The sequence below is a fragment of the Lithobates pipiens genome, unplaced genomic scaffold, assembly GCF_037356315.1.
Source record: "Lithobates pipiens isolate NorthernLeopardFrog02 unplaced genomic scaffold, aLitPip1_a1.2 Scaffold_27, whole genome shotgun sequence".
NCBI classification, from domain to species: domain Eukaryota; kingdom Metazoa; phylum Chordata; class Amphibia; order Anura; family Ranidae; genus Lithobates; species Lithobates pipiens.
In genome coordinates, this window is record NW_027507788.1 from 142,094,422 (window position 1) to 142,115,817 (window position 21,396).

A 21,396-nucleotide genomic window follows, 5' to 3' on the forward strand; every position below is an offset into this window, starting at 1 on the left:
TACAAACTTACACATTGGCAAAGTTCACAAATTAAGAAGGCTCCTAATGTGGCTTCTTCATGGTTATCTTGAATATCAACATTTATGACATGTACTGGTTGGCACGTTTCTTGTTCTCTAGAGTTCAGGTCTGTAAAGGAGACAAAAAATAAACATACAGCATTACAACACAGCAATCACCCAGCAGTGCTGAGCATGGCATTTGCAAGACGGAATAGTGAACCTTAGAAAGAAAACCCATCCATTTAGAGCATATCTATACCTAAAAAAATAAACAAATAAAATAAAATTGCAACTTGCCAGTCCTTGATGTGGTGGCTGCAATAGTTGTCTTCTTTTCCAGGCACTTCCCCCTTTATTTTAAAGAATTCTAGGTATTCCATTTTTTACAGTTACATTGGTTCAGCTTGGACCAATGTAATTATGCATTTACCATACCTGGCCAAAGTGGAGGCGCAGCTGCTCAGCAAGGGACCCAGAAGCTAAGGAAATGGAGTAGTGGTGCCTAATACAGGAGATTTACAATTTGCAGGCGGGTCCCACGAGTATGGTATTCCCCCATTACATTGGTCAAAGCTGCACCAATGTACTATGTAAAAATATCCATAAGTGGAATTAGTCTTTAAACTGGTGATCCTGCCAGTAACATTCCTGTCCTAGGATGACAATGCTTTCTAAAGCTGGCCATAGATGGATAGAAATTTGCCTGGTTTAGCAAAAACCGGTTGAACTTTGATCCATGTGTGGCTGTCTCGATTCAACAGAAGTTGATCATTAGATTGTCTTTTACAGAACAGGAATGTTGAAAAATGTTTCTTGAGAGGGAGGGAGATGGAGAGAGTCCTCACTTGTGTGGATGGAGGAATAGTTTTTTGGTTCAGTCCCCAGCTTTACAGTACATATGAAAAGTCATGGCAGCCACCCAGGCTGGACTTCAGACTTCCTTTATCTACGTTATGGGAGGGGGATTTATAGCTTAGAGATGAAAACTAAGTTATTTTTTGCAGCTCACAGGAAGCGACATGATCGCTGAATTTACCTAGATCAGCAGGTATTTTCTGTACTTGCTGAAAATGTTCTTGAAAAAAAAGTTTTCCTTGCTTTCTATATTTATTCCCCCTACTTCCTGTCCCAGAAGGCATTTGTCACCAGGACTGGAAATTCAAGATTGTAAATTCCTTGAAGGCAGAGACTGATGTGAATGTACAATAAACGTAAAGCACTACACAAATTGTCTGAACTGTATAAATACTTGTAATAAAATAAAATAAATACAAATCTGCTAAAAATCCTGGGTGTGCAGGATCAACTTCAACTTTAGAAATGGTTTCCTTTGGGTTTGCTTTACTGTTCCTCTCTCAATGCAGTTTGATCAGCCTCCCCTGACTGAATAACGATTCATAGCAATCTTAGCCAGAAAAGGCTCCTTTGTGTGCCTCTTTGAAATGAGCTTTAATAAGGAGTCCAGCTACCAAAAAAGCCAGACCAAATGGAATTCCCTAGTCCAACAAGACTCTCAGTTGCTAATACGGGCATTCTCTGGGGGCAAGAGCAGGAGTCTCCAAACTTTCTAAACAAAGGGCCAGTTTACTGTCCTTCAGACATTATGGAGGTCGGACTGTGAGCATTGAGGGGTCCCAATGTCAGTGGGAATAAACAATGCTCCATCTTTGGTGTCAGTAGGAGGAAAAGCGCCACATTGTTGGTGTAATTGGGCCTCATCTTTGGTGTAATTTGGGAGGAATTGTTGGAGGGGGGATTATGCCCATTGGTATTAGTGGACAAAAATAGTGCGCCGTGGGACAGATAAAAGCAAGCAAAGGGCACGTCTGGCCCCTGGGCCACAGTTTGGAGACAACTGGACAAGAGCATGGTGGGTGGTAGGACTTAAGGAGATCATACACAGTTCAAATTCTGGCAAAAAGTTGAGCTGTGGCTGGCCCTGTCAGCGCCCTTCACTCTACAAAAGTCCTTTGATCTACTTTTGTCGAAAAAACAGGCCTAAACAACTGAATACAATAGCCTATAAGCCAATATTCCTCTATCCACGCTGTTTAGCATGGATACTGGAATCTAGATGAACAAGTTTAATCTCTTGGTTTATGGCCAGTTAACAGAGATTAACGCGTTTCAAAAATTGGAATTCGCTTAGTCATATGACTAAGCAAATTCCAATTTGTGAGACGCGTTAATCTCTGCTAGGTCTGCATTGATGTCATTAGATCTTCGCTGTTTTAATTTCACTAGTCTTCACCTTTGCTTCAAACCCGTGAGTGCGGTCAAACCTTTTCCTGTTCCAGTGGCTCCTATCCAGATTGTGGACTGGACCTGCACCATGAGGTTGAAGCGTGGGATTGCTCTCACCTGGAGCGGCTTGGCTTTCTACCAGGTCAATTTATGATTGAGGTTAGAAGCAAAGGCTGCCTGAAAAAATTATTGTTCAAGCTTGGGGACTTTAGTATCAGAGTTCCCAGCTCCACCTACTTCATCTATGTCACGCTCCATTTATTTTTCGTTCTAGAGAAGAAGGCAGGGCCAGCAGAATATAAAAGTTTGGCTCTATTATGACCATTGTGGTGGTGGAGGAGCTGAACAGTCTGGAATTCTGCCATTCAGGGCTCCAACAACCAACCAAAACTAATACGGTATATTTGTTCTGAGCAAGTTGTTTGATCGTGGTGTAAATAGGAAATCAGTGCAAGTTAATAATGTCCAATCTCAACTAAAATACAGAACTTTTAGCCTTTCTATGCATGTAACTTCTTAAAAAAAAAAACTCTTACCTTCAACTACTTGATCATACACTCTTTCCTCGCAGGTGATCACTAGGTCAAAGTAGTCCTTGCAATTCTGGAACCTCTCCGGTCGTGGCTTGATCCTCTTATTTCTGTCCAGCATGTGTAAAATACCATTCTGTGTGTATCTGAATTATCATGAATTAAGGAACTGTTGCAAAAAGTCATGTTAATTAAAATAAATCTCTTCAGTTATTTTACACACATTAACCTATATGTCCAGGCCAACCTTTTTTAAGTTTTGGATAGAGTTGGGAAGAAATGGAACCCCCGTTTTTGCTCCCATCTGGGATGGATGTATGAGATATTTCCTTCACTTTCTGTCACAGAGACAGAAGCAAACATTTTTTAGTTAAGGAAGGGGAAAGCTAGACCCCATCAGCTTTTATTGCTCTCTTGCTTTGGAGACTTTTCTTTGCTTCCAGTCTGATGAAACCTCTCACTGGTAAAAGGGCAAATCTCTCCAGCGGAGCACAGAATAGCAGTAAAACACGACAGGAGTTTTAACCCTTTCCAACTTTAGTAAAAAAAAAAAAAAAATTTTAGCTGCATATGCAGGTGAAAAATAATGTATAGTATTTCCTAAATACAGCTTCTTTTTATGTGTATACTAGGCCACCCTTAACAGCATTAACCTGCTTACTGAGCTGAATAGCTCAAAGTTAAACTGCACACAACTGAAGAGGTGGGGCTCCCCTCTCTTCGGACGGGGTCACATGAAGATTCAAAAATAGTCACAAAAGTGACAACTACTGCTGTTGCTTCCTAAAAAAACAGTGGTATGGGTGCATCCTGTAATAAATGTTGTTAAAAAGGAAAATCATTGGTTTAAAAACGTCCACACTTTAGGAAATATTAATTGTGGTTTACTTTTAATGGATCACATTTGGAATTAGATCAAAGCAGGATTAGAATCTTCAATTTTGTTATAGTCTGTCTGTCCTGGGAGAACATATCTTCGCTTTTCATCCAAGAGGATACAAAAAAGGGATTGCCTCGATTTGGATCTTAGTACATCTACATTGTTTGCACCACACCCAGCTAAGCTATCCATGCACATGTAGAACCACTTGTGAGCACATAGAAACCCCATTTTAAGCCACTATACAATTTAAGAAAACCTTTAAGTGCAGCCTAGATCATTTATACTAAAATGTAATGGCATCATAAAATGGAGAGAGGGTAAACAGTTGCATATTTTTGATGGATACGCCTTCTCAGAACAAAGGGGAAGCTCATGGCTACAACGAATTTTAAGTCTTCAACAGATCTAAAATGCAAGAATCAATTCATGAAAGTTTTTCATTAGACAGCCTTGTACCATCAGCAGCTGAGAATACCCAATCTAGTGAATTGGCATTCCCAATCAATGTGAATATTCATACAGAACTGCTTGAGCTTCCTATGCACGCCTCAGTGTAGTTCACATTGAAATTCTCTGCCTTCTGCTAATCTGAAGAGCTGCAGACAAGGTTTTTGTAATCATAAATGTATTCAATCAAGGGCATAACTTTTTAATAGAAAAAATGGGTTAAATTTATTATTAGACCATTAAAATTAGGATTGCGTTTTACAGAAATTACAGACTAATTTCAGGACTTCCTTTACTACCTTACTCAGGCTATTCAATCAGTATTGCTGGAGTGAACATTAATAACAACTGTGTTATATAAAGGACATCAGACCTCTTGGATACTTAAAGTTGAAAAACATTATTACTGCTAGTATACATTCTGGTCCCTTAATACCTTTTTTATTTTTAAGCTGTGTTGTAGTACATCTTCCCTTCTGTTAGCAAGATATACTGTATAATGTACCAAAACAGATGATCATTCCTGCCTTGTCATGGCATTACATAATGCACTTCAAAGAGAAGTTGTGGCAGGCCAGAGAACATGGGTGCAAAGGACCGTTCAGTGTGAGGAACGTATGTGTATGCTGCAGGGAGTGACAGGTGTTTGTGTACACAACCGTCCGGCTGTCACCCCACATCCATGCGTTTGCATTCATACGGGGATGCATGAGCAGGTCTGGATGCAGAAAGTTAGAGTAACTTTAAATAGGTTTAAATCCATTTTATTTTGGTTAACCGTTTTATATTTTACCACCTACATACATTTTTTTAAAAAATTCTGGTTGGAGTAGGGCAGTGCGAGATCTTAGATCTATATCGATATCCAAAGCCCAGGTGATGCGACTTCCCCCACCAATGCCTCTCACTTCTCTTCTGGTGTGCATTCTTCATATATTCCTATGGAGCATCCACTAGGGCAGTGATGGTGAACCTTGGCACCCCAGATGTTTTGGAACTACATTTCCCATGATGCTCCACTACACTGCAGAGTGCCAGAGCATCATGGGAAATTTAGTTCCAAAACATTTGGGGGGCCAAAGTTTGCCATCCCTGCACTAGGGTAAGAGTGCAAGTGAAAAATAAGTGCAGCAATTAGCATTCCAGGCTGACTACATGGGAAAATTGGCAAATCATCACCCTTCCCCAGGGTCACCGGCAGCAGTATAGCCCTGGGAAATGTCTGAACCTGCCTCACACCAAAGACAAGAGTAAATACTGTAATGTATAAATAAAGCTGTCTATAGAAACCAGATCTTAGCAAAAGTAATTGTAAAGTAGAACAAAAAATTAAAACAAAGAGCCAGTTGCTATGGACAACACACAGGGGTCAATGTATCAGGCTGGGTTCTTCCTTTTCCAATGTAGTGCCTCAAAAAAAAAAAACAGATGCACTATTTTTTTCAACACTGTGCCCCATGACACTTAGTAGTGGTTTGCTGTGCGTTGCCTTTCACTGTATCAAAGCTGAATGGTCTTAGTGCATTGGGCTGCCAATTAAAGTAAATGGCAACACAGCACACTGATACATGTAACGTGTGTTGCGGCAAATGTTTTCACACATTTTTCCAAATGAATCCAGTTAGAAAAATGTGACTTCTGCATAAAATTTGTTGGAATCTGGAAATGGTTGTAGATAGAACCCAAACACTTCAGTTATTTTTTTTTAATCCCATACACCTGTATCAGTTCTAAGATCACAATGGCTCAGGCTTACTGTTCTGATGTCTACTTGAGCGCATACCAATAAAACGTGTACATAGCGATTCAATCTGTTCAGTTTATTGCTGTAAAAAGCTAAATAATTCAACACCAGTTACTGCAGCTGGAAAAACGTGCAGAAGGTAATGAGATTGGATGGGAACAGAAGTAAAGTGTACATTACAGAGAAATATAGGGTACAGGTAGAGACTCAGAGGCAGAACAAGGACCAGCAAAGCTAAACATTAAAAAATCAGGTGAATTATTTATAGAAAAAGGTTTTGTCAGTAACCGTATTTATGGCACTGAAAGGCCTTTGTCAGTTTGATCCGAGTTATGACTATTCTATTATGCTTGATTTACTGAGTTTGTTTTTACAGATACTTTTCCTAGGGAAAAAGTATGAATCTTGGTTGTCAGTTTACATTAGAAGACGCCAGTTTGTATTAAGACTTTAAATTGGAATGTATTTGTATTTTACGTTCTGGGCTGAACTAGGATTTTTGCTTTAAAAACAGCAAAATCCCTTGCAGTATGGAACATAGGTTCTTCAATCAACAGAAGTGGGCTAGGGCCCTTTCATATGGAGATCCTACGTTCTGATAGGCAGAGGATCCATGAACAGATCCTCTGATAAATCAGAGCCAAATGGTATAGACGCCACTTTAATTACATCCATGCCACTCAGCTTCCTGCCAGAGCTTAAAGTGATTATAAAGGTTGCGATAAAAAAAAAAAAAACACAACAAAAACAAACATGTTATACTTACCTGCTCTGTGCAATGGTTTCGCACAGAGCAGCCTTGATCCTCTTTTTGGGTCCCCCCGCCAGTGGTCCTGGCTCCTCCTTCCTGCCGAGCGCTTGCTATTGGGGCACTCAAACAGTATCGCTCCTGAGCATCAGTCCTGTGAATGGACATTGTCGAGAGAGCGAGAGACCTGGGAGAGACGCTGCTCTCATTCACCTCACTGGATCAAGATGGGGCTCAGGTAAGCCGGGGCCGAAGGGGGGGGGGGGGGGCTGCACCCAGAAGGTTTTTGCAAATAAAGTGCATGTTCAGGCAAAACATAACTAATGCTAAACCTGCTCTCTGCCACATTCTAAACCCTGTAAATCAAAAAACGCTATACTTGCCTATTCTGCAGCCAATCCGGTCTGGTCCTAGCATCAGTGGCGGCTTCAGTGTGGAGGCGGGTGCCGAAGAGGCAGCAGACAATGGAAGCCCCATAGTAAGTCTATGGGTGACATCACCTTCCAGCCATTTCACAGCCGTTGTCAGTCCACTGCTGCACACAGTTTCTGCCAATGGAAACCGGACCGGATCGGCTGCAGAATGGGCAAGTACAGCGATTTTTGGCTTTACAGGATTAGATAAATTAGGTTTAGAATGTGGCAGAGAGAAGGTTTCGAGTTATTTAGTTTTTGCCTAAGTTTCCTCTTTAAGGTAAAAAACCTTCTGCCTCTAGAACCACTCATTAGGCCTCTATGGACGGATGGGTGTAAATGTATTCATGTCCGTTTACATCCTTTTACCTTCAGTCCATCACATTTATGTCCAAAAAAAAAAAAAATATGAAAAAAAAGGACACAGACTTTTTACATTTTTTTTTTTTGGACCTAAACAGATTTGTGCATAATCAGATGTAAATGGCCACATGTCTATCGCAGAGAGCAACTTCCTTAAATTAAGGATCCAATCAAAGCTCTGAAGAGTCTGTTCTCTCTATTGTAAGTGCAGTCGCTGTAAATCTAAGGGGGACATGCAAGTAAAATAAAAAACTAAATTTTTGTTTGCACACGATTAGATGATAGAAAGCAGCAGAGCCCTCATTTTAGATCTTCCCCTCCGATCTACAGTGACTGCACTTCCAAGTGCACTTGCCTTAGTAAACTAACCCCATTGACTAAGCGAGACAAGGAGGATTGCATCTACCAATAGAGCAACATGAAGCTTACGCTCAGATCCGGCTGAAAAACTGGAAGGTGGAGGTTGTTGAAATGCCCATGTGAAAGGGCCCTTTTATGCCTTTACCTGGCGATTGGTCGCTGGCAACAAAAAAAGTTGTAGGGGACGTCCCTCAATGTTACCTCTTCCACTCCCAGCTAGCCTCAGTTTTGTAGCAAACAATATGGTAAACACTAGAACAGAGGAGAGGGTACAGTGCCATATACAGGACTCCAGAAGATGAATTTTACTGGCAAGTCAGAAATCCTGTTTTCTTTGTTGTACAGTTGGGACATAGAATCTTTAATCATTACGACTGGGATGTCCAAATAAATCCAAGGCCCGCCAAGAAAAATAAGTATAGGGAGAAGCCTCCACAGTAAAAGGGTAAGTTTCTCTCAATAAAAGGGGATGTTTAAAAAACAAACAAACAAAAAAAAAAAAAAAAAACGGAGGTTAGCTAAGAGTGGGAGGGGTTATTTAGAAGCATGTCCCTGCAGCCTTCTTTTATCTGTCCAATCACCTGAAGGTAGCAGCATATTAACCTATCGTAATGATTAAAGTGTCTTTGTCCCATATTGTACGACTAAGAAATGTCTTTTGTACACGTAAATCCTAAATACATACTAAAGTAGATGTAAAACCCTAACATGACTGTTTCTGTACCATAAACAAATGCCATTTTGAATTTTAACAATATATGGTGTGTACATATTTTCTTCAAACCTTTGTTGCAACTGAACTCCTCTTTGCAGCCTTCCTGTCTACATTCACTTCAATGGCTGTATGGTATTTCTCAGGGCTTATTTCCTGTTGGCAACAACAGTGGACCATGCCCGTGTGATGGTTGAGGTATTTAAATTTTGTTAAAATTGTCACTTGTAGTCATTAGAAGGTCAGTGGCAGGGGGACAACACAGAAGCACAATTAGAAAACAAGGACAGAGTTCAGCCAACTTATATAGCAAGAACACACAAGAATCCTCATAGCAGGATCACCAGGTATTTAAAAGGAAAATCTGTAAATTTAAATATACCGTATATACTCGAGTATAGGTCGATCCGAACATAAGCCGAGGCCCCTAATTTACCACAAAAAACTGGGAAAACTTATTGACTCGTGTATAAGCCGAGGGTGAGACATCTCTGTGTCCCGTCCATCGCTGTGTCCCGTCCATCCCTGCCTACCTGTGCCAATCTGCAGCCTCTGTGTGCCATGCCGCACCTCTCCTCCTCGTCTGACAGACGGCGGCCATTCCACTGTTCAAAAGCCACGCCTCTCTGTCTGTGATAGGCGGAACACTCAATTTCCCAGCAGTCAGTGTTCCGCCTATAACGGACATCCTCTCATCCTCGTCCGTAGTATGAGAATGAGCGGATGTCCGTGATAGGCGGAACACTGACTGCTGGGAAATTGAGTGTTCCGCCTATCACAGACAGGGAGGCGCGGCTTTTGAATAGTGGAATGGCTGCCGTCTGTCTACCTGATCTCCGTGACTCGAGTATAAGCCGAGGGGGGCACCTTCAGCCTAAAAAAAGGGACTGAAAATCTCGGCTTATACTCGAGTATATACGGTAATGAAAATTACTTTTGGAACGGCATTAAAAGTTTGAATAATTCTCTTTCAGACAAAAAACACTCATACCCTTTGCAATGACCTAAACCCATCCACCCTTCCCCTCCACAGATGCAAAGGAGAGGCGTGACCAGGACAGGGGGATTTGCCATGTTGGATGCAAATAAGGTAAATTAGCATCTATAGAGGGAAATGTAGTTTGGATCAGGGCAACAGGGAAAAGAGAATAAGTGCACTTTGTCTGAAGCTTATACAAGATTTGGGTTACTGGGTGTGTATATTATATATATATATATATATGAATTGTATTAACATTCTCCCCCCCATCCCCCAAATCCTTTACAAAAATGGACACAAACACTTCCTGACTCCAGTTAATTTGGCTATGGTGAAGTATATATATATATATATATATAGTGAAGTATCTAGAAGACAAACAATCCAAAAGTAAACAGCTACTTCTAGGGTATTCTATTATTTATTTTATTTCAGTTACTTATATAGCGTTGCCAATTTACGCAGTGATTTACATGTACATTGTACATTCACATCAGTAGAAATCCAAAATTCTCTGCAGACACAGTGCCATGGAAGAAAAGTGCACCTGGGCAGTCCCCCCCCACCTCAGAACAGCAGGGAGGTTGCTGTACTAACATTGCATTGCAAGTACAGCGAGTGCCTTGGTTTTTTTGTTTAGCCTGCTGGGTTGAATTAAAAAAAAAATCCTTATAGGGTTCAGGAGGCATCAAAGTGGCTGTAAACCTCAGACATGAAATATGAACAAAGCATATCCCTCTATAATGTGTACTTGTCTCAATCTAGAGCACCAAGTATAATTTCTTTCTGCTGTCCCATTTTTCTGTTATCACTACGAGTCAGACGGAGTGGATACAAGGTAGCCGGGTGTACATGGACAGCAGTCAGTTTTCTATAGGGCAGAAAAGGCTCTGCCTGTGTCCGCTCTGCAGATACTGAGTAGAAATGGATGTGTTATCCATCTGTTCTGCTCCGATCAGCTGCTAATCATAACGTAATCTGCCCTGTGTGAAAGGAGCCCAAGAATAAATTCTGTCCAGCTAATCTTTTCTCATAGCTGAGCTCCTCCATGCCTCTGATCAGTTTGGTTGCCCTTCTCTGCACTTTCTCCAGTTTCCCGATATCCTTTTAGTGAACTGGTGGCAAAAACTGAACTGCATAGTCCAGGTGAGGCCTTATCTTACCAATAATTTGCACAGGAAAAAAATGATTTCTCTCTCTGGAACCTATATCTTTTTTACTACAAGAAAGTCTATGATCTACCAGAACACCCAGATCCTTCTTCACCATTCACTTCCCCAGCTGTTTTCCTAGAATGTATAATGCATGCATGTTTTAGCTCCCAAGTGAAAACACACACACACACATATATATATATATATATATATATATATATATACACACACATACATACATACACACACACGCACACCAATATAAATATATATAAAAAATAGTTTTTCTGTCGGAATTCCGCTCAAGCTTGGCTTGCATACACACGGTCACACAAGTTCTCTGGACTTTCGACTGTCAAGAATGCAGTGACGTACAACACTACGACGAGCCGAGAAAATGAAGTTCAATGCTTCCGAGCATGCATCGAATTGTTTCCGAGCATGCGCCGGAATTTTGCACGTCTGAATTGCTACAGACGATTGGAATTTGCGATCTGAACTTTCTCCGTCTGGAAAAATAGAGAACCTGCTCTCAATCTCTAAAGTCTGATGGAGCATACACACAGTCGAAATTTCTGACCAAAAGCTCTCATTGGACTTTTGCTGGTGGGATTTCTGATTGTCTGTACGAGGCTTTAAACCATTCAGAATATGAATCGACCACTACACTCTGAATACTAGTCAGGTTTTCTACCCATTTACAAATGTAATTTTCCAAGCCTCTAGACCAGGGATCTTCATAGTACGGCCCTCCAGCTGTTGCAGAACTACACGTCTCATGAAGCATTGTAGAACTCTTACATCCACAGACATGACTAGACATGATGGGAATTGTAGTTCCTGAACAACTGGAGGGCCATAATTTGAAGACCCCTGCTCTAGACTTTACCTTACACATTAGCAGTTTGTGAAGAACTTTTTCAAACCCTTTTGCAAAGTCCAGGTATGCTCTATCCACAGCCACTCCTTTATCTATGTTTTTGCTTACATCTTCATAAAAAGAAAGATTTGTTTGACAACTTTTGTCTTTTGTGAATTCATGTTTTCTAGCAAAGACAATTTTTTTTTTTTAAATCAAAAGTTTGAGTTTCTTCCAGACTTAGTTAAATTAACTGGTCTGTAGTTACTTGGTAAAGTGCTCCAATCCTATGGAATGCTCTATCCCAATCTGTCCGCCTATCTCCTGCTTTATTAGCTTTTAGGCGATCCCTGAAAACCCTTCTCTTCAGAGAAGCCTATCCTACCCACACCTAAAAACTGTATTTTCATTTTCTCCATCAGCTCGTCCCCCACAGTTATTACCTTTTGTTTCAACTTGACCTTCCCTTCTTGATTGTAAGCTCTAACGAACAGGGTCCCCTAGTCCCTCCTGTATTGATTTGTATTGTAAGTTTACTGTCTGCCCTTATGTTGTAAAGCGCTGCGCAAACTGTTGGCGCTATATAAATCCTGTATAATAATAACAGTAAAGGCTTTTATCCTTTTTTTTTTTTTTTTATATTGGCATTACATTGGCTCAGTACCACTTGACTGGTACAAAACCAGAGTTTCTAAAAATTAATAACATAGCTCAACTCTTTGAGAGCACATGGGTGCAAGCCATTGGTCCAGATATTTTATTTACCTTAATGTTGTCTAAAGGTTTCTGGACCATAACAGTTTTGAGCCTTGCAGTTGTTTTAGAGTTATGTCACTAATTATCTCCATTATGGAAATCAGCTTCCCCATTTTCCTTTGTATACAAAGAGATGAAGAAGGTATTTAATAAAATCTACCTTCTCTTTTGGCCCTTTCAGACAGGTGGTAAGACTTACCCCCTTCTGAAGAGGGCAGTATAGCAGCAGCTGGCAGGCACTAATGCCGCCTCCCGATGCTTTTTTTTTTTTACTTTTTCTAATTGCTAAATGACAGTTTTATATTGTGATACTGTGTCACACCTGCGAGTCTAGTGTCGCTGTGCATCCCAGTTGATCTCAATAGGCTATTTTGACAGACGATGCCAACTGTTAAACTCCAAAAGCCCGTTAGAATTCCAGTGGGTAGCAAACCTGCGGCCCAGCTGTCTGTTTTTACTGCCCCTGGCCACCGGTGTGAAAAAGCCCTTTGTCCCCCAGTCACCACCCCAAGTTATGTTGAAAAGGACTTAAATACTCAGACCTGACCTTTTTACAGTTTATTATAAATCTGAATAATTTTTTTTAAAGGTTTGTCTTACGTCCGCAAACCTGATGTCTGTTTTGAAGTTTTGCAGTCTTCATTGTTTTTAACATGTTTTGTTACAGTCTTTGTAATGTTTTAATGGAGGATCATATTCCTTAATTTTTATATTTTTAAAATACAGTTTTCTTATTTTTTATGACCTTGGATTTGAGCCACATAGGTCTACTTTCAGCCTATTAAAGTGGAGTTCTACCCACTTTTGAGGTGGTCTTAAACGAAAGACCACCTCACCACCCCTCGTTTTTTTTTTTCTATAGTACCTTTTTTGAAGTACAGCCTGTACTTCTGATCCATCCAGTCTGTGGCGCAGGACATCATATCCTCTTGTGCGGCGAGCCCCCCTGCTGTCTTCTGGGACATGTGTGTGTCCCAGAAGACAGCCGGCCATTCACAAAGTGCCACACGACTCGCGCAGTAGGAAACAAGCAGTGAAGCCGCAAGGTTCCACTGCCGGTTTCCCTTAATTAGAATGGTGATGACGGATCGGCCTGGGGGGCGACATCGCGGGCTCCCTGGACCGGTTAGTGTCCTTATTAAAAGTCAGCAGCTACAGTGTTTGCAGCTGCTGACTAAAAAAAATAATAATAATTTGCGAGTGGAACACCACTTTAAACTTGGTCCAATACTGCATCTGTCCCCCGCCAGCTCTAACATTGAGAACCGAGCTATCAAACACCGTTGATTGCTCAGCTCTCACAGCTCTCTGCAATGCCCCGTGCTCATGAGCTGGGCTGTAGAGGGGGCAGAAGTGGCCTGAGCCAGTTGCCAGTCTAGGCATGATGGTGGATTCAGACCATATGGTCGCGATCTTGCCCGAGCCTGAACTGGCTCTGACATAAGCCGACAGCAGCTTTAACCCGCTGTCTACTGAAAACAGGTCACAGGAGTGCATAACGAACTGCACTCATGTGACCCACAGGAGAAGCACAGCCAAACAAGCGTTGGCTGTACTTCTCCTTTAAAGGGGAAGTTCTGCTTGTTTGCATCCTCCCTCCTCCACTGACACATTCGGCACTTTTTTGGGGGGGTGCCCGCTCCCATGTCTGGGTCAGAACACTGCAGCAATCTATGAGGATGTTCGGCTCCTCCTCCGTCTCTCCCCCCCCCCCCCCCCCCCCCCCCGCAGCCTTCTGGGGCACACAAACAGGTCCCAGAAGACCGTGGGACCATTCACAAAGAAGTGCAACTTGCGCATGCACAGTAGGAAACCGGCTTCACTGCCGGTTTCCCTTACACAAGATGCTGGTCCCTGAACCCAAAGCTGATTGAAAAATTAGCACGGTAGCGAAAATCGTGGGATCCCTGAACAGGCAAGTGTCCTACAGTATTTGTAGTTGCTGAAAACAAAACTGAAAATTGAAAGCTACAGCGATTTGCTCCACACATTTTAAAAGCAAGGGATAAACCTTAGTACTGGTGAGGTCACTTTTAAAAGAGATTCTAGCCAGTTAGCCACAGTTTGGCAAAGAAAAAAAAGTCACAGCCAAAATAGGGTGAAGCCAGGGTCTTTCAGTGAGAATCATCCTGGAGAGGGCTTCCAATTGCTTATTAGTTTTCTCCTTAACTGATTCAGATGAGCACACAAGGGCTGACTAGCAGTCGTTGGAACAAGTTCACAAGCATTAAGATAGTACTCAGGACCAATTGTTGATCAAGCCCTTAAGAAAAACAAAAAAGTCAAGATTCATCCCACAGTGTTTGCTGGGATGAAAGTCACTTTACTTGCACTAAGTAATGTAAGCCTATTGGACGACGGTAGACCTTGCGGAAACTGGGCTTTATAGCTTTTGATATCATGGGGATCACCATGTCGGGGAGGCCCTGGTCACTCAAGACATAGGCTTAAGCAGTCATGCCATTAAAGCCAGCGACTCATAAGCAAGGTCCTTGGGATAGATCTGGAAAAGCCCACAAAGCATTTGCCAGGAGTCTGATCAGATTGAAATACCACATTCACCTAGGCGAGTCCAGAGCTATGAGGACCACCAGAATGCCCTTCATTTTGATCCTGTGGAGCAGACAAGGAGTTTCAGGGGAGGAAAAACATAGATCAATCTATTCTGATTCCAGAGCCACCAAAGCAGCCACCACTTCAGCCAGAAGATCTTTGTACACAGAGAAAAACCTGGCCAGTTTGCTGTTAAACATGGAGGTCCACATCTGGGGATCTCCCCTAGAAAGGAATGTGAGGGGCAGACAAAACGAACATGAATATCCACGCTGGATAACATTCTTTCTATTTCTCTTGCAGCCACAAGACTTTGGATTCTTCCCTTGTGGTTGTTGTATGCCACGCTTTGGCACTGCTCACCTGGATCCTGATCAAAGACCTTCCCATTGAGATGTTTAGTGTTGTAGAAAATGTACTTAAAGCTGGTGTGAAGTGCATCAATTTGTCTAAAGACTGAATAATTTTGTCCCACAATGACAGGAAGTTGAGTTGTAGGGGTCTGGTGGGAAACTGGGTAAACAATATTGCGTCAAAAGAGGCTACAATGAGCTCCATCACTTTCAAGCAAAAGTGAAAAGTCTGTTGACTCTATGACTAGAGTGTAAAGTTTGACTTATGGAACAAAAACACTCTGGCTTGAGCTGGCTGAATCCAAGATCAGACCCAGATAATCCAAGTGACACGGCTCCAACTCATGTGCCTGAAGATGATTCAAGATCCAACCAAAACTTTTCAAGGTCTGAGTCGCACATGCCACATTGTTGGTCAGGATCTGTGCCAAATTATCCCTCTACAAGAGGTCTTTTAGATATTCCATAATACGGATGCCCTGAGAGCGCAACACGCCAAGCACAGGAGCGAGAACCTTGGTGAAATTTATTGGAGAATGATGACAAGCTGAATGGGAGGGCCACAAACCAAAAATCTGATATGTATGCAAGTGCACATGCTTTATGTCTACAGAGGCAGAAAAGTCTTCCTGATGAAGCCATGACAGACCTTGCTGGTTCTATTTAGAACTTTTGGGACTCAAAAAAAGCATTCAGGGTCTTAAGATTCAAGATGGCACAGATGACATCTTTTGGAATGGTGAAAAAAAAAATGGTTGGAATAAAATCCCTGCAACCGTTCTGATACAGGAACAGAGGCAATAATTCCTTACTTCAGAAGGCCTGCAAGGTCCGCACTGAGGTCTGATAATCAAAGTAGTAAAATCTAAAGGTTGGAACATATGAATTCAGGATGGAGTTTGGGAGTGAAACTCTAGCTTGTAGACAATACCACCTCCCATTATCAGGCATCCGAGTTGCTGTCTATCCAAAAGTCTGCAAAAGCCAACAGATGTCGCTCTACTATGGAAAGTGGGTTCTCCCCTTTATGCCAAAGAGGGCTTGTCTGTATATTTGGGGGATTTAGGGGCCCAGGGTGTGCAATGACACTGCACACCTGGATTGGATTTATCCTTGCCTGAAAGCCGGGAGGCTCCTTAGAGGGGAGGTGAATTTTCTCAGCTTGAGGCCTAGGCTTCTTTTTCTGGTGGTAGGCAAGTACTCTTAACCCCAGTAACATCCTTAATAAGGTAGTCTTGTGCAGCTTTGAAGAGATGCTCACCCTTGAAGGGCATGCCTGCTCCTCAGCCCAACATTTCAACCCTTTGCTATGAGTTTGGTCCATTCTATTAATATTTGACAAACATCAAGGCCATGGCCAATATCAGTCAGGAAAAACAAGGTTTTGGAAAAGTGTCCCTAGACATTTATCTATAAGACTGTGGGAACAGCCCACTACTTGTTAAAGACACCCTCAAACTGGTACTGGATGGCAAAATATTTGACAGATGTAAACAGTTTATCGTGAGTTTTCCATTCAGCGTAGAGCGTCTAGAAATAGCGTTCGCAGGGAAAAATCTTTGTAAGCTTAGGGGCCATAGATTGATAGCAGCACTAGTAGAAGCTATCTCCATTTTTAGGTTGGCATGCACTGCAATAATTTAGGCCGCGTACACATGGGCGGACTGTTCGCTCCCAACTTTGTCCGCTGAACAGTGTTTGGGCGGACAGTCCGCTCGTGTGTGGGCTTTCAGCGGACAGTTTCAGCGGACAGTTGGACGGACAAGGTTTTTCGGAATTTCCGAAAAACTGTCCGCTGAAACCTTGTTTGAGCGAACAGTCCGTCCGTGTGTAGGCTTGTTCGTCAAACAAAGTTGCGCGCATGCTCAGAAAGGATTTTCACGCCGAAAGCTATAATGCAGTGTATAGGACGTCGTATTTTTCGTCCCGTCGTACGTGCCGTTCACGTCATCGCGCACGGTTTCAGCAAACTGTTCGTCCGTCGTGTGTGGCCATGTCCGTCCATGCTAAGTTTGAGCGGACTGTTTGCCGAAACTGTTGGACGGACAAAGTTGGGCGAACAGTCCGCGCGTGTGTACGCGGCCTTAGTCTCTCTAAAGTTATAACAACTGCCTGGGACTCCTTAGGGAGAACCTAATCCAGCAAGGATGTTTTGTAGGCTCATCAGATACAGCCTCACCAACCAAAGACTCAGAGGTCACTAAAGCTGCAGGCAGATCAAATAATGATTTTGGATGGGGGAAGGCATTGAGGTATGCTTGTGTCTTTCGTGGTCAGACTTTGCGATTAAAAACTGCAATTTGGCCCAAAAAACCTGTATAAAAGTATTCTTGAAAGAATCCATTCAGACTATTGTGCTTAAATCTACAGTACAGTAATAAGTGTCTAAGGACACCTACCATTGCACCCTATGAAAATTACACCACAACTGCTGCATGCACAAAAAAGGGTAATCATGTGAAAGAATTTAAAAAGCAATTAAAACCTTTGTAAGGCTTCTTCTAACCATCAGTTGTTGGGCGTCCACAGGCAGCATGGCTCTCATAGATTTAAAATTATATTAAAGCAAGGCAGGCATAGGTTACAATAACCAGTTTGGTGTTAACCTCTTTTTTACATATTAAAAATGCTCCCAAGCTTCAGAAAATTAGACAATTAGAAATGGGCTTTTGCCTACTGGTCTGTGATATCACCCACCACATTAAAAGGCCCATCAGGTAGCCTCAGGAGGCAGTGGGAACAAGTTAGACCTTTTTACAAGAAGGTTGAAATTTTCCTTAAATGCAGTAGGCCTGTGTTCCAGGCATACATCCCTGAACACACACGCCCCTGTGAGTACCACTTGGCATCCAGCTGCAGAATATTTCTACAAGGAGAGTAACATTATTGAAGGGTTCCCTAAATGTAAAGGATAACACAGACGCCACGCATATGGCGGTCAGGCCAAGCACAGATGTCTATACAAATCGCACCCGAAGTCGCCAAAAGTAGCACAGAAACTACTTTTGGGAATTGGTGCGACGCCGCAATGTCGGCGCTGCACCGATTTGGACGGTGCCATTGCTGGCAATAGCCACCGATATGGCATGCGATATGACATGTCAAATCGCTGCAATCTGAACATAGGCTCCGCTTAACGGAGTCGTCGGTAGCGGCAGAGGCGATCGAGTTGTTTCACATCCTTGGTATGGAGACGAGTGAGGATAAGATGGCCCCCACCCGTCTCCATACCATAGCAAAACGTCACTTCCGCTCATAGCTCTTAAAAAGGCATATTTTTTTCAAAATTACAATTATTTTTTTGCATTTTAGTCCAAATATGAGATCTGAGGACGTTTTGACCGCAGATTCTCATATTTAAGAGGACCCGTCATGCTTTTTTTCTATTGCAAGGGATGTTTACTTTCCTTGTAATAGGAATAAAAGTGACCAAATTATTATTAAGTAAAAAAAATAAAGTAAAATAAAGAAAAGAAAAATGTTTAAAGTGCCCTGTTGCGACGAGCTCGCGCGCAGACTCGAACGCATACGTGAGTAGCGCCCGCATATGAAAACAGTGGTCAAACCACACATGAGATATCGCCGCGATCGGTAGAGCGAGAGCATTTATTCTAGCCCTAGACCTCCTCTAACATAAAACATGCAACCTATACATTTTTTTAAATGTCGCCTATGGAGATTTTTGAGGGTAAAAGTTTGACGTCATTCCACGAGTGGGCGCAATTTTGAAGCGCGACATGTTGGGTATTAATTTACTCAGCGTAACATCTTTCACAATATAAAAAATAAAATTGGACCAACTTTACTGTGGTCTTATTTTGTTATTAAAAAAGTGATTTTTTTTTCCCCAAAAAAACTGTAAGACCCCTGCGCAAATATGGTGTGAAAAAAAAGTATTGCAATAGCTGCCATGTTATTCTCTAGAGCAGTGATGGCGAACCTTGGCACCCCAGATGTTTTGGAACTACATTTCCCATGATGCTCATGCACTCTGCAGTGTAGTGGAGCATCATGGGAAATGTAGTTCCAAAACATCTGGGGTGCCAAGGTTCGCCATCACTGCTCTAGGGTGTTAGAAAAAAAACAATATATAATGTTTGGGCGTTAAGTAATTTTCTAGCAAAAAAAAAACCTGTTTTAAACATATAAACACCTAAATTCCAAAACAAGGGTAGTCCTTAAGTGGTTAATAAATGTACCTTTTTTGCAGGTCAAAATGTGCTTTTTTTTTTTAACCTGTAAAAGCATAATGCCAGGCTGCTGCAGACTATCAGTGTAGCTATCTGCCCGAACCTCTGATATGGACAGTCAGTTACGGAATGACAGGAAGCTCAATGAGCTACCTAAAGTTCTCATCAGTGCCCTGGTAGTTTTGAGAACTACAAGCTGTCATCTGCAAGACTGTCGGTACTTGTAGTTCATGGATTCACAGGACTCTGTGAACGAATGACCCGGCAGTGTGGGTGGAGACCATCACAGTTTGAATTGTGACAGTGGGTGCAGGGAGAAAATACCCATTGCGCTGTCCAGGGGGTTGGGGGAATAAGCAGATGCTGAACATGTTACACTCTAAATATGGGTGTAAAATGTTCAGAAAGGAACTTATCCTTTAAACATCTTGTAATACATGGCTGTGATATACTCACAAATTAATGAATATCTTGCATTGTGAGCTAAATCTAGACATCAGGGGAAGGAGATTTAGGTGAATAAAATCAGTAATCATATGTGAGATCTTTATACCTAGGTATTTAGTCCGTGAGACCACCTTGATGTGCAAAAGCAGAAGCCACTGGAACCAGGAAGGGAATCTAGGAGCATAAGAACAGATTTATGCCAGTGAATTTGCAAAGCAGAGAACTGGCCAAATTCAGTAATAAGGGAAATCGGGGGCCTGGAGGGCAGTGTGGGTGTCTGAGAGGGAGAGGAGCATGTCATCTGCAACTTTTTTCCTTCTCTTGTCCCTAATGGAAACCAACGATTTCAGGTGCTTGTTGGAGCAGGCATGCGAGTGGTTCAATCGCCACTGTAAAAAGCAGATGCGAAAGTGAAAAACCTTGCCACGTTTCACAATGTAGTGGGAGGTCAGGTGATAACAGGGCATTAGCATGAATGGAAGCTAGGGGACGAGGATACAGTAAGCAGAGCCAAGTACAGAAATTTGCTCCAAACCTGAATTTATTAAGAACTGTCCAGTGCTTTATTGAGAAATAGACCGGCTTATTGTTCGGAGTATCGACAGGGAACTTGTATGTTATTGATCGCTTCAAGTTTGCAGGAGGTTCTTAAAGGGATTGTAAAGTCTTGTTAAAAAACAAAACAAAAAAAAAAACCTTATACTTACCTCCTTTGTGCAGTTGGTTTGCACAGAACAGCCTGGATCCTCTTTGCTATTCCTGGTCCCTCCCACCAATCGAGTGCCCCCTTTGCCAGCAGCTTTCTATGGGGGCACCCGAGCACAGTCAGAGCTCCGTGTATCCATTCAGACATGGAGCCCTGGCCTTGCCCCCTTTCCCCCCCCCCGATTGGCTGGCTGACCGATTGAGAACTGCCAATGGCGCCGCTGCTGTGTCTCAGCCAATCAGGAGAAGCATCCCAGATGGCTTAGACATTTGTGGACATCGCTGGAGAGAGATGTGGCTCAGGTAAGTAATTAGGGGGACTGCTACACACAGAAGGTTTTTTTTTGTATTTTAATGCATATAATGCATTAAGATAAAAAAAAAAACCTTCTGCCTTTACAACGCCTTTAAATGTAAAAACGTAATGTTTTATATTAGCTTGGGGGAAAAAAAAAAAAACACACACACACACAAAAACAAATGGTTTCTGCCGCAACGTCATTCCAAACAAGTGGAATACATGATGTAGAACACATAAAAATCACCCACGTCCACTCTTAGCAAAAACTGGGATCCTTCTTATTGCTTGGACCTGTTCAGTAGACTAAAGCTGGGTCCCTAAAGTAATCCTGTGCCGTGTTTATTAACGTATTTACATATTCTAACCAAGCAGTAAAAAGTTATGGGCTTGTTCCCACCAAGTGTTGGTCAACTTGGCTCCAGAACACATGAACGCGACAAAAAGTCTTGTTTGCTTTTGCACTGCATTGGTTTATGCTGAAAAATGATGAAGCAGGTAGCTGCAGTTCATCATGCTGCAATGCTTATTGGCTAAAAGGAAAAGTATAATGCATGTAAAAAAAAAAAAAAATTGCATCACAGTGTATGCATAAACAAAAACAAAAAAAAAAAAAACACACACACATAACTAGTGCATGTGCACTTAGGAGTGA

The 21,396-nt window shown here is 42.1% G+C and overlaps 1 protein-coding gene across 1 annotated transcript in view; it reads right to left on the bottom strand.

Moving 5' to 3' along the window:
- The window catches only part of SSU72 (SSU72 homolog, RNA polymerase II CTD phosphatase), an 83,298-nt gene that overhangs the window by 12,320 nt on the left and 49,582 nt on the right, over nucleotides 1-21,396 (bottom strand). The window contains exons 3-4 of the mRNA XM_077457583.1: nucleotides 2,784-2,923; nucleotides 12-130 (exon numbers count right to left, since the gene is read on the bottom strand). Of these exons, the coding sequence (XP_077313709.1) occupies nucleotides 12-130; nucleotides 2,784-2,923 (259 nt within the window). The remainder of the gene's footprint in view (nucleotides 1-11; nucleotides 131-2,783; nucleotides 2,924-21,396) is intronic.